We start from the raw sequence: 12095 nt of genomic DNA on the forward strand, positions 1-12095 counted from the left end.
TCATTCTTTGGTCACACTTCACCACATTGAACTCCATCTGCCATAGTTCTGTCCACTCAGTTAATCTGTCTACATCCCTTTGTAGCTTCCCTAAGTGGGGTCTCCTTGGAGCTGAACTGGCCCCAAGGTGACAAGTTTGGCAACGGAATGTGGGAATTAAGCCCTCTGTGACCGTCTCTAGTCCGGTTCCTGAGCCAGGAGGGTCCGCAGTATTCCAGGGCACTGCTGATGACAGCCCAGCCCAGCCCGGCTCATCAGCAGGACCTGGAAGGGCAGACCAGTCACTGGGGGCACGGAGTCATCCCACTCAACTCCTGTTAACCCTGCAAGCCAAAGCACTAACGGGTAGGTTGGTCTAAGCTGGACAAACATCAGGAAAGCTTGCCCGACAGCAATATCAATGGCAAACTATGCGGTTTTAGCTGGTTAGACACCAGCAGTTACCCCAATGCACACTTTGGGATTCCCACGTCTTGGCTCCTGACAACCTGCGCCAAATACTGTCCAGAATTAGGTAAACAGGATGAGTTCCTCCAGGGAAAGTACACATTCCATTCCAAAAATCTATCTCTGGAATATCCACGTGAAGGTAGGATGCATGGAATTGTCAGTTTCATTTGTCAGTTTCATTTGGAGACTCTTAAGCATGGTGATGGGTGCAAATTCATGAAAGGTGCTTGAAATTCGTGAAAAGTGCTGTATCAAATTTAAAATTATTGTAAATTCCTCTCAAGGATTTAAAGGCGGTCTCAGCTTTGTCTACAGGGTACCTGCAAAGTCCTCTTACCCCTTACTCCAAACCAATGATATGAAATTATGGAGGAGCTGAAAGAACCTGTCAGTGATGTATTTTGCCTCCTCACTCCATCCATGTTAGAAGATGTGGCAACGGATCATTATCTGCCATGAAAATGATGGCGCTCACTCACTCACACAGATCCTCTGGACATGTAAAGTTACATAATTGTACTAAATATAATTATAATTATGCTACCTTGTTTCAGTTGTTGGGACGTACTCCCGACATGAAAGTCACTATACAAATGTAATTTTGTTGTTGTTGTTGGTCAGTGCGCTGCACAAAAATAACATGGGGGTAACAGGACTTTGTGGACACCTGTACTGTTTCCTCTTCTATTCTTGATTCCAGGTGCACTGATGGTCTGTTCACTTGCCAGTCAAGGCCTGGATGAACGGAAATCTCCTCCAACCCAACAGTGATAAGACGGAAGTCATACCCTCAGCTCCCACCAATGTCTTCTCTCTTCTGGCTCTGATCTCTTGCTCTTTCTCAATCTCACTGAACTAGTGAGATTCATGTTAGTTACCAACTACTAGAAACTGCATTTGTATTTACCTTATCAAAGTCCCCTGTTAACTTAGATTTTTTTTACACAGAAATGTTGTGGATTCTGTAAGTGTAAACTATCTTAATTTCCTGATATTGCCAATAATTTGCAGAGAAACTATTTGCAGAGCCAATGAGACTGCAATGGATGAAATCTAAACTTTCTGCCACTTTGACAGATTGAAAGGACAATATTGAGTAACAAGCCATTTTCCAGCTGGTGCCTATTATTTCAGATGTTGCAACCTCTTCTGGGAAGGGCCTTTCTCTTGAACAGACACAATTCCATCCGTTTCTGACAGATACCCGAATTTGACATTTGCTCTACCCGCTTTGTTGAATAATTCTATTTTATCGTATTTTACATTTTTTCCATGTCAAACTTGGCTGAAATTATGACCTGTTGTGAAATATGTTGTGTATGTTCAGGTGAAATAATAAATACCTGTGGGTCGGTTTTGAGTTCAATCTGAAGTCGGGCAAGTTATTTGTAGATAAGTGGCGTCTGTATTCTAGAGCATTCACCTCATGTCAACTCCAATCCAAACAGTGACATTGGAGGGTGCAGAATTTAGTTCCCCAAGTTATCAGAAACCTGGTTATGCATATTGATCAATTATATTGAACCTCTATCCCTCTAACTTTGCAGTTTAAGTGCCTTGGGACGTAATTCCGACATGAAAGGCGCTATAACAATGTAATTTTGTTGTACTTTGTTGTTGTTGCTGCTGCTCAACAGGGCTTTTACAAAATAAACTGTCTGAACAATTCAATTCTGCCTTTGCAGCTTCAAAACACTGCAGTGTCATCTGTAAATAGGTCTTACTGTGATTGTTTCATGGCACAGACACACCGGGCAGAAAGCTCTTCTCAGTCAAATAACTTTTAGAGTTGATGTCAGGCAGCGACCTTAGGCCCAGCCCGTCAGATAATAATAAAATAAAAATTCTGGCTGAGGGGAAAAATGTGTTTTTCAGCCGTCCTCAGCAGATCACACCTGGGAAAGAAATACTTAACAAAGCAAACAAAGCCTGATGTAGAGTCTAAAATTTACAAAGCAAAAAAAATGTCCGCTTCTGATATTATGTCAGGCACTGGCACCTGGGAAGAAGTTAGCTGGAAGGTGTGTTGTCATCTGGTGGTTTGCATTAAATAAGGAACACCACAAATGTTACCCTCGTTTCCACACGACAAAAATGCTCATTTTTATTTTACATTAGATTTGAAAGCATAAAGTGTTTTGCCCACAAAATATACAGTCAATTCACTTTACAGTATATTCTGTGAAGCGTTTTGAGATGTCTCAAAGTCATGATAAAGTGCTATGTCAATTGCAAGGATTATTATTAGTACAATTATAAGGATGTCAAGGCCACTGAGAGAGCACAGAGGGAGTTCTCTAGGGTGATAGCTGTTTGAGAGATTTTACTTATGACAAGATAGACCAAAGAGAAACAGAAGTTGTTTTCATTAGATTAGAGACAATTAAGAGGAGACCCAGTGGAGCTGTTCAGTAATAAGAATTTTGATCAATAGGAAAAAACTGTATAATTCTATGCTTCTTTGAAACTATTTCCACTGCTTGGTACATGCAAGTAAGTGGAAGGTATAAATCATTACGAACAGTACAAAAGGAGAAGTTAGAAGTTTAAACATCAAGGGTTATCAGGGCATGAAATGTACTATCAAAAACAATGGTTGACATAGAAGCCTACAAAAGAGAATTAGATTAATATTTGAAAAGGAAATTAATAATAGAGTATGAAGTACAGAAGAAGGACATTTGGCCCACTGTGCAGACTCCTGTAATAGCTATCTGTAAAATCCCCCTGCCCTGGGCCAAATGGCCTTCTGCTGTACTGAAAGACTGTATAATTCTGGACTGTGCTGCTTCAATGGAAATCTGCTGGTGCATCATATACAGTAGCTAATGTTACGGCCATCCCTATACTCAAAAGTATTCCGAATTTAAAAATCAGTTCAAGTGAAAGAAAAAAAACTTTTACATTGTCTATGTGATATGTGGGCAACACTCACCAAACAAGCAAGAATATGAACATAAAACTGTACTCGGCTGATGTCGATATAGGACTGCAGAACAAAGCACAAATCAATAATTACTTGCTAGATAGAAAGCAATATTATACATTGGGCCATTTACAAGTTGTGTTATCAATGTGACACTTCACAACAAATGAGTGGAAAATTAAGGAAATGGAAAAATATTTAATTTTGATAGCGGGCTAAGGCAGCTCTGAAGAAATAACTGCGAACTGTTCGTACTGACGGGTGCCTATGTAAAGTTCTCTCCATCCTGTCTCAGAGTTGATCTGCCTGGGCGAGAGCTTTGGCTGCCTGAACCAATTCCAGAAGAGCTGAGAACTGAGCGAAGGTGGATGTCTTCAGTCCCAAACCTTGGATCTGCAAAATACAAAGACAGACAGAGGGGTAAAATCTGTGGTGACTATCACTGCACCTTGCAGTGTCTAGTGAGGAGTCCTGTAGCTCAGTGGTTAGAGCACTCGCTTCACAAGCGAGTGACCTGGGTTCGCATCCCAGCAGGGCGAAACCTTGGGCAAGTTTCTTTACTCCACACGCCTGATAATAATCCCTCAAGAAAAAAAATAATAAAATTGGTCAATTCAATCCACGACTGTTTGTGGGACACTGCTGTGTTCAATTGGCTGCCACGTTTCGCCCATAATTATACAGTTAATTCATTTTACAGGATATTCTGTGAAGCACTTTAAGACGTCTAGAGACATGAAAAGCACTATATCAAATGCAAGTATTATTATTATTATTACTATTAGTGTGAAACAGAACATCGACTAGACAGTACTCTGAGTGGCCATAGATGGCCAAGCTCTCTCCCAGAGCAATGACTCCCAGCTTTATGACAGACATTTTGTATTTTGTCCTTTTAAATTGGCACCTTTTTAAAATTTGAAATTATAGCCCCCATGGTATGTTTTTTTAATTTATTACTTGTTTTCTGTCCTAAATCTGGTGAAAAGCAGCAAAATTGACGCTCTCCTCAGCCCCCAAAATGTTATTCGCTATCGGTATCAAGATCTCCGGCTGGAATCTTCTTCTCCTCAGGAAGAGGAAGTTTTTTGTTGCTCTTCACCAAATCCAGAGCAGCAAACTAAAATAATGATAATCCTTGCATTTGATATAGCGCCTTATTACGTCGTCGAGACGTCTCAAAGCACTTCACAGAATGTACTGTAAAATGAACTGACTGTATATTTTATGGGTAAAACGCGGCAGTGAATTGGGTACAGCAGTGTCCCACAAACATTCGTGGATTGAGCAACCACAATTTGATTGAGGGATTATTATCCCCGGAAAGCGATCTGCCAATCGACAACTGGGTTTCTATTTACTGATAGGTAAACAGACACGTGTCGAGTAAAAAAACTTGCCTAAGGTCTTGTACCACACGGGAATCAAACCCGCTTGCGAGGCGAGATACTGTAAAGAAACACACACTCTCTCGGAAAGGGGTGGATGGAGGGGGAGACAGGAAGGGGAAAGAGAGCGCAGGAACTGCAACTTCAAGTCAAAAACAGAGTAATTAAAAATAAAATGGTAGTCAGAAAGCAAGCGTCTGGCCCTTGTGGTTTACTGCACAAATGTTCGCTGTGAATCTTCTGATATTTAATTTCATACTAAACACCGCAAAGTTTGGTGATAACTGGCACCGGCATTTACTGATAACTGAACAAAATGTACACTCTTGTATTTACAACTAATCAAAAGCTGCAATCCAATATATTTACAACAGTAAGGGAAGATTATATTTGAATCAAAAACATCCTCTAAAGTTAAACAAGAGAAAATGTACTACTTTTTTCATAGCAAATGCTTAAAAAGTCAATCTCCAGGTACAAGTATAATATTGCAGAAAAATCATATAAATAGCTCTTAAAATTACCCCAAAACAGATCCATTTCTGGAATCAGGAAATGCATAGATTAGCACATGAAAGTGAGAGTTTAATGTCAGACCGGCACCCGAGGGTGGAGTGGAGGGTTTGGAGGACCTGCAGAAGGTCCGAGCCGGCCAAGCAAAGGGGGGGGGGAAGTAGAGGAGGTGGGGAGATAGAGGAGGGGGAGGTAGAGGTTTAGTCAGGAACACGTATCCCTGAGCCAGAACATTGTGGCTTCAAGGACTTGAACTCACAGTCCAGGCTGAAACTCTGATACAGTGCTCCATTGTTGGAGGCCGTCCTTCGGATAAGACATTAAAACAAGGTATCATCTGCCTGTTCAGATGGACATTAAAGATCCAATGGCACTATTCAAAAAGGGGAGTTTCTCTCGGTGTCCTGACCAATCAGCCCCCAAATAAAATTGGCCATTCACTTCATAATAATACTTGCATTTGATATAGTGCCTTATCACGTTATTGAGATGTCTCAGAGCTCTTCAAGTGAATTGACTGTATTTTGTGGGCAAAAGTGCGGCATGTTTATTATTTCTTTCGTGTGACCTTGTGGAGGGCAAATTGCCTTCTACCTACAAAAATACTTGTATATACACTTTAGAGTGAACCCTTTGAAGAGCTTTGAGATGTCCCTCCTGCGTGAAATGAGCTGCATCAAACGCAAGGATTACTATTATTATTTCAGATTGTCTAGCAGTACAGATGTATCTTTCAATCTCCACATGCAGAATACTATTGGGCTGATTTGCCTTTCTTTTATTCACAACAAACATGAATCTTCATTCACTTACTCGTTCCCCTAGGGATTCAACATCGAAAGCAAGCTGCAGTCTTATTTTGCTATCATCACTGTTGCCGCTATTTGTTCCAATGCTGCTTATATTTGCACTTTTCCGGGCTTGTTTCAAGCGTTTTAGGCTCTCCTCCATCTTTTTAACTGAACTGAGAACATCAGAGACAGTTTCGTAATATCTGGGGGGGAAAGGGGTGTGTGTGTGGAAAAAAAAATTTCAGATTATTCCACAAGGCAAAAGAACACTTCAATGAACTATATTATCTCAAACAGTTTGGCTACTCCATAGCCCTGCAAATTTTTGTTTTCAAATATCTATCCAATTCCCTTTTGAAAGCTATTATCGAATCTGCTTCCACCACCCTTTCAGGTAGAGCATTCCAAGAAAACACCTTCCTAGTCTCCCCTCTGGTTGTTTTGCCAATTATCTTAAATCTGTGTCTTCTGGTTATCGACCCACCTGCCAGAGGAAACAGTTTAATAATAATAATTCTCCCTATCTACTCTATCAATTCCGCTCATAATTTTGAACACCTCTATTAAATCTCCCCTTAGCCTTCTCTGCTCTAAGGAAAACAATCTTAGTCTCTCCACGTAACTGAATCATTCAGCGCCCTGCTATCATTCTGGTAAATTTCCTCTGCACCCTCTCCCAAGGACCTGACATACTTCCTAAAGTGTGGTGCTCAGAATTGGAAGCAATACTCCAGATGAGGCATAACATGAGAATAAATGAGATTTAATCTGGGTTAGACAAAATATTAAGCATTAGAGACAGACAGGATTTGTAACTGGATGGATAAAGTAGCAAATTTAGAATGTACTCGACATGACAGATCATTTACCTTCCGATGCTATTTTTTAGAGCACCTGTCATCCATTCCTGCATTCTGTAGTCTTTCACAACGTTCCCATACTCACTTTGAAGACGGTGAAATGGTTTCAATGCATTTTCAACATACAGAGAAGCTTTGGTGGGGAGCTCCTGGAATACAATACAAATGCAAGGGCTATTACACTGGAACAGTATTTTAGATGTTCATAGTCAGTGATAAAGACAGGAAGTTTTAATTCACAACACTTGTTAACTGTGCAACTAAACTTGACCATGCTGAGAAGGCATCAAGTGCTAAAAAAAGGACTATATGAAGATGCTACATGCAAAATCCTTTTGTGTGTATGTGCAGGAGTGTGGGGTTGCTGTGGGCGTGATGTCACTGGTCAGTGAATCCATCAGGTCTCTAGCAATGTTGTGTACATGCTTCCAATGATAAACAACAACAACTTGCATTTATATAGTGCCATCTTCCCTGGGAGTGGGGTGGGTGAGGTAAATGGGGTCCCCTTGGTGCTGAACTGGCCTCAAGGTGACATGTTTGGCAATATCGTAATCGAGCCAGCCCTCTGTGATGGACTCTAGTCCAGTTTCTGAGCCAAAAACAACTTGCACTTATATAGCGTCCTCCACGCAGGATAGTGTCTCAGAGCGCTTAGGTGGTTGTTGTTGTTGTCCTAGCTGGACAAGAAGCGGCAAAGCTTGCCAGACAGCGCTCTCATTGGAAGCTATGCGGTTTTAGCTGATTAGACTCCAGCAGTTACCCCAAAGCACACTCTGGGGTTCCCAAGTGTTGGCTCTTGCCAACCTGCACCTAATACTCGTTGGGATAAGTTAAGCAGAATGTGTCTCTCCAGGCAGAGAGTACGCATTCCATTCCAATAAATATCTCCGGAATTTCTACGTGTAGGTGGGATGCACGGAAATCTCAACTTGCTTTGGATACTCTAAAGCATGATGATGGGTTTCCACGTGTGCCAGACACCCGACTGATCGCAAAACATTGGTATTGCTGGTATTGCAACCCAGTTCATATCCACATCTTCCTCTGATGGACAAGATAACTGCTTTGTATTATAAAGACATTTCAAATTTGTAAATCTGCATGTCAGTTCGTAAACAAGATCTAAAGACTAACCTTGTTTGTCCTGCGATAAAGTCTTGGCACCTCTGAAGCATTTTTAAGATAACTGAAACAACTCTCACTTAGCTCCTCAGTGATGCGGTCACTAAGTGCAGGTATCCTGGCCACCAGAGAGCTCTGCGAGTCTGCCAATGCTTCTGTTGACACAAAAAAGGAAAACAATAATTGAACTGAAAGAATTTCAAAGGAAAAGTATTTCTTCTTATATCAGAATAATATTCCTTACATTTGATACATCACCTCATCACTTCGTTGAGATGTCTGAAAGCATTTCATGGAATATACTGTAGAGTGACTATATATTTTGTGGGCGAAATGCAGCAGCCAATTGCCTACGGAAGTGTCCCACAAACAGTCGTGGATTCAATGACTAATTTTTTTTTACTGATGTACTGATAGTTTTGTGATGATTGTAACCAATTAGAATCGTATCACTGTAGTGTGGTTCTCAATCTCATTTAGAATCTAGTATATTGCTGTGTGCAAATTGGCTGCTGTGTTCACCTACAAACCACAGCAGCTACACTTTAAAATATACCTTGTGAAACGCTTTTCAGACCTCCTCCCACCATGAAAGATGCCTTACAAAATCCAAGGATTATTATTTTTTAAAAAAGTTGAAGAAAACTTTCCTTCTGAGATGTCTCCTTTCAAGGTTGTTGAGCTCAAACGTAATAATAATCCTTGCATTTGATATAGTGCCTTATCACGTCTTCGAAATGTCTCAAAGTGCTATACAGAATTTACTGTAAAGTGTAGTGACTGTGTATTTTGTGGCCGAAACGCGGCCACCAATTGCACACAGCAATGTGCCACAAAGAGTCGTGGATTGAGTGACCAATTTTTAATTTTTTTTGAAGGAGTTATTACCTGGAAAAGTGATGCACCAATCGACTAACAACTGGCTTCCTACTTACTACTAGGTAAACAGAGGCATGTGGAGTAAGGAAACTTGCCCAATGCCAGGCATCAAACCCAGGTCCTCTGCTTGTGAGGCAACTGCACTAACAACTGAGCTTGTCATTGCTCCAAACTCATTCCTCCAACACCAGAGATCATCCTTTTTGTCTCCTTTGCACTTTCTCTACTACATCACAGTGACCTGAACTGTATGCAGTCTTCCAGTTGCTGCCAACCGGAGAACTGTACAGTTTGAGTATAATTTTGGGGAATCTGAACTCAATTGCTTTGACAATATACTTCAGCATCCTGTTTGCTGTGTTCAGTCCTGCCCCACACTGTTTTGACACGGTGAGTCAATGAGTTCAATGAAAGCATTAACGCTCTCAAGCTTTGAGTCAGAAACACTGCTAAATTCACTTACACGGGACTTGTTACAGGATCACTGGTATCTTTCCAGTTACCATGGTATCTGAGGCTATGTTATTTTGACCATAATAATAATCGTTGCATTTGATATAGCACCTCATCACTTTGTCGAGATGCCTCAAAGCACTTCACGCCACAGGATTTTACTATGAAGTGTAGTGACCGTGTATTTGTAGGCAAACATAGCAGTTAATTTGCTCACAGCAATGTCCCACAAAATAAAGTGAATGACTAATTTTATCTGGGGGATTGTCAGTCAAGAGACTGGGAGAAACTCTCTTCCTGAAGTATTAAGAATTATGAAAATGTGAGCATGCAGATTTGAAAGTGAAAGGCAGATTATCTCCTACCTTTCAGTATTCTGTCTGTATTTCCCCCTCTCTCCCCCACTCCCCATTGCAGATCTCTCAACAGCATTTCCTTTGAGGAAAGCAACAGAAATGAGTGGCTTGCATACTTGCATACTTGCCTTGCATGTCACCTCCAACAAATAACATAATAATCCTTTCAAAATATTAATAATAATAATTTGGTCACTCAATCCATGACTGCTTGTGGGGCACTGGTGTGCGCAATGAGCTGCTGAGTTTCGCCGATAAAATTTACAGTTACAACACTTTACATTATATCCTGTGAAGCGCTTTGAGACATCTCAAAGACGTGATAAGGCACTATATCAAATGCAAGGATTATTATTATTAAATACTCAAAGGAACAAACAAATCTTACCTGAAATAAGGGAGAAATTCTCCAAACCAACATGTTCTAATTTGGGTCTAATTATCTCCAAAAGTTCTGGAAGCTGCAGTGAGATTAAGGGAAAGAATGTGAGATTACAGCGGGTGACATTTTAAGTATACACGACTGTTACGAATACACAATTACCAAATTAGAGCTCGGCTTGTGCAGCTCTGCCATTTTCCCGACACTGTTTGATGAGACAAACGTTAACTGCTCTAAGTAAATGGCATTTTAGTTGAAGTGGTTAAGATGGCCCATCGAACATGAATTTCAAAGTTGTCTGTCAAACCTCTTTGCTCAGTTTGAAGTTCTATTCCCTATTAGATATGCGACTACGGAAGCAAGGCAGAAAATCATGGGTAAGACAAAGACAGACTTGGTAATGGCCAGTGGTCATGCAGAACACAAGAACACTGAGCCCAAGTGGCAGCAAAATAGCCGCCATGATGAGACCTGCTGCTCAGTCAAAGCAGCCAGTAACTATGTGCCGCTTACCACCAGTTCACTCGATGTCACTTACTACATATGTTCTTTTGTGGTTTCTCTCAAAATTTCCAGGACAGAAATGTTTCAAGATAGGTTCAGCAATTTATATGCTTTGACCCCCGATGGAAAAGGAATAAAAGTGTGTGTGGTCTCTACCAAATTTATATACACTAAAACTCGCATAAGCCTTATCTTTATAAATAGCATAATCACCTAAGACGTATATTTACCCGAGTCCCATTCAGTTTCTTATCAAAACTACTTGGATTTCTTTATATGACTCCTATTAATCACCTTCTAACTCATAAGTCATATTAAATTGTTACTTTCCCGACTAATACACCTTACGTGATTTTTTTACTGTCTAGCTACAGAGATGTTTTTTTTCATAATTTTACCAAGATTGAAAATGTATCAGATTTTACAAAATCTTACTTGATCCTGGATCTTATCCAGATCAGCGATAACATACACAAGTTGATTGACAGATAGACACTGCACAGCTTTCACAGCTCCATTAAGTCCATTTCCTTGTTCCTCATTATTTGCACTTGTAGAGGATGTTGTAGAGTTGCCGTTGGCAGACACAGATTTAGCTCCCTGACTAAAATCCTTGCTTGAGGAAACAATTGGCAACTGTGAAAAGGGAACAGTAGTTAGGAAATACATTTCCAATTGTACTATCAACTTAAACCTTAATGCAAAACTATTTCAAAATATTTTCTCCACCTAGAAACTCAGTTTTAACATTTTATTTAGAAAGCCTGTAATGTCTACATCAATTTCATCATCTTACAATATTTAGAATTATGAATTTACAGTGTACAGTGTGCTACAGTGTGGGTAGCAAGGCTGGTTTCCTGAGAGGTAACAGAAGTGATGGTGGCTGTGAAGTCAGATATCCACTATCTGAGAAAGACCTTCAACCAGGAGATGGGAAAGCTCTGCACATAAGGAGGTATTAACTACTACAGTACCAGTTTGCTCATCATAATAATCCTTAAATGGGGTCTCCTTAGAGCTGAACTGGCTCCAAGGTGACGTGCCTGGCAATGGAATGTCAGAATCGAGCCAGACCTGTGTGACGATCTCTAGTTCAGTTCCTGAGCCAGGTGGGTCCGCAGTATTCCAGGGCACTGCTGATGACAGCACAGCCCGGCCTGGCTCATCGGCAGGACTTGGAAAGGCAGACCGGTCACTGGGGGCAGGGAGTCATCCTAATTAGCTCCTGTTAACCCTACAAGCCAAAGCCCTAATGGGTAGGGTGGTCCTAGCTGGGCAAGCAGTGAGAAAGCTTGCCAGGCAGCAATATCAATGGCAAGCTATGTGGTTTTATCTGGTTAGACTCCAGCAGTTATCCCAACACACACTCTGGGGTCCCCAAGCCTTGGCTCTTGCCAACCTGTGCCTAATACTTTCCAGAATTAGGTAAGCAGGATGTGTCCCTCCAGGGAGAGAGTGACCATTC

At 40.9% G+C, this 12095-nt stretch overlaps 1 protein-coding gene across 2 annotated transcripts in view; it reads right to left on the reverse strand.

Moving 5' to 3' along the window:
• Positions 1-2525: 2525 nt before the first annotated feature.
• cog2 (component of oligomeric golgi complex 2) overlaps positions 2526-12095 on the reverse strand; it is a 31153-nt gene continuing 21583 nt past the window's right edge. Inside the window, exons 13-18 of one of the 2 annotated variants that reach the window (XM_007905477.2) lie at positions 11063-11263; positions 10130-10202; positions 8066-8208; positions 6938-7077; positions 6091-6271; positions 2526-3769 (exon numbers count right to left, since the gene is read on the reverse strand). In XM_007905477.2, the coding sequence (XP_007903668.2) occupies positions 3668-3769; positions 6091-6271; positions 6938-7077; positions 8066-8208; positions 10130-10202; positions 11063-11263 (840 nt within the window). In that variant the 3' untranslated portion in view covers positions 2526-3667. Of the gene's footprint in view, positions 3770-6090; positions 6272-6937; positions 7078-8065; positions 8209-9750; positions 9821-10129; positions 10203-11062; positions 11264-12095 lie in introns of those variants that run through there. The other variant, XM_007905478.2, reaches the window with a different exon arrangement.

This window comes from Callorhinchus milii, unplaced genomic scaffold, assembly GCF_018977255.1.
Source record: "Callorhinchus milii isolate IMCB2004 unplaced genomic scaffold, IMCB_Cmil_1.0 Scaffold3, whole genome shotgun sequence".
Classification (NCBI taxonomy): Eukaryota; Metazoa; Chordata; class Chondrichthyes; order Chimaeriformes; family Callorhinchidae; genus Callorhinchus; species Callorhinchus milii.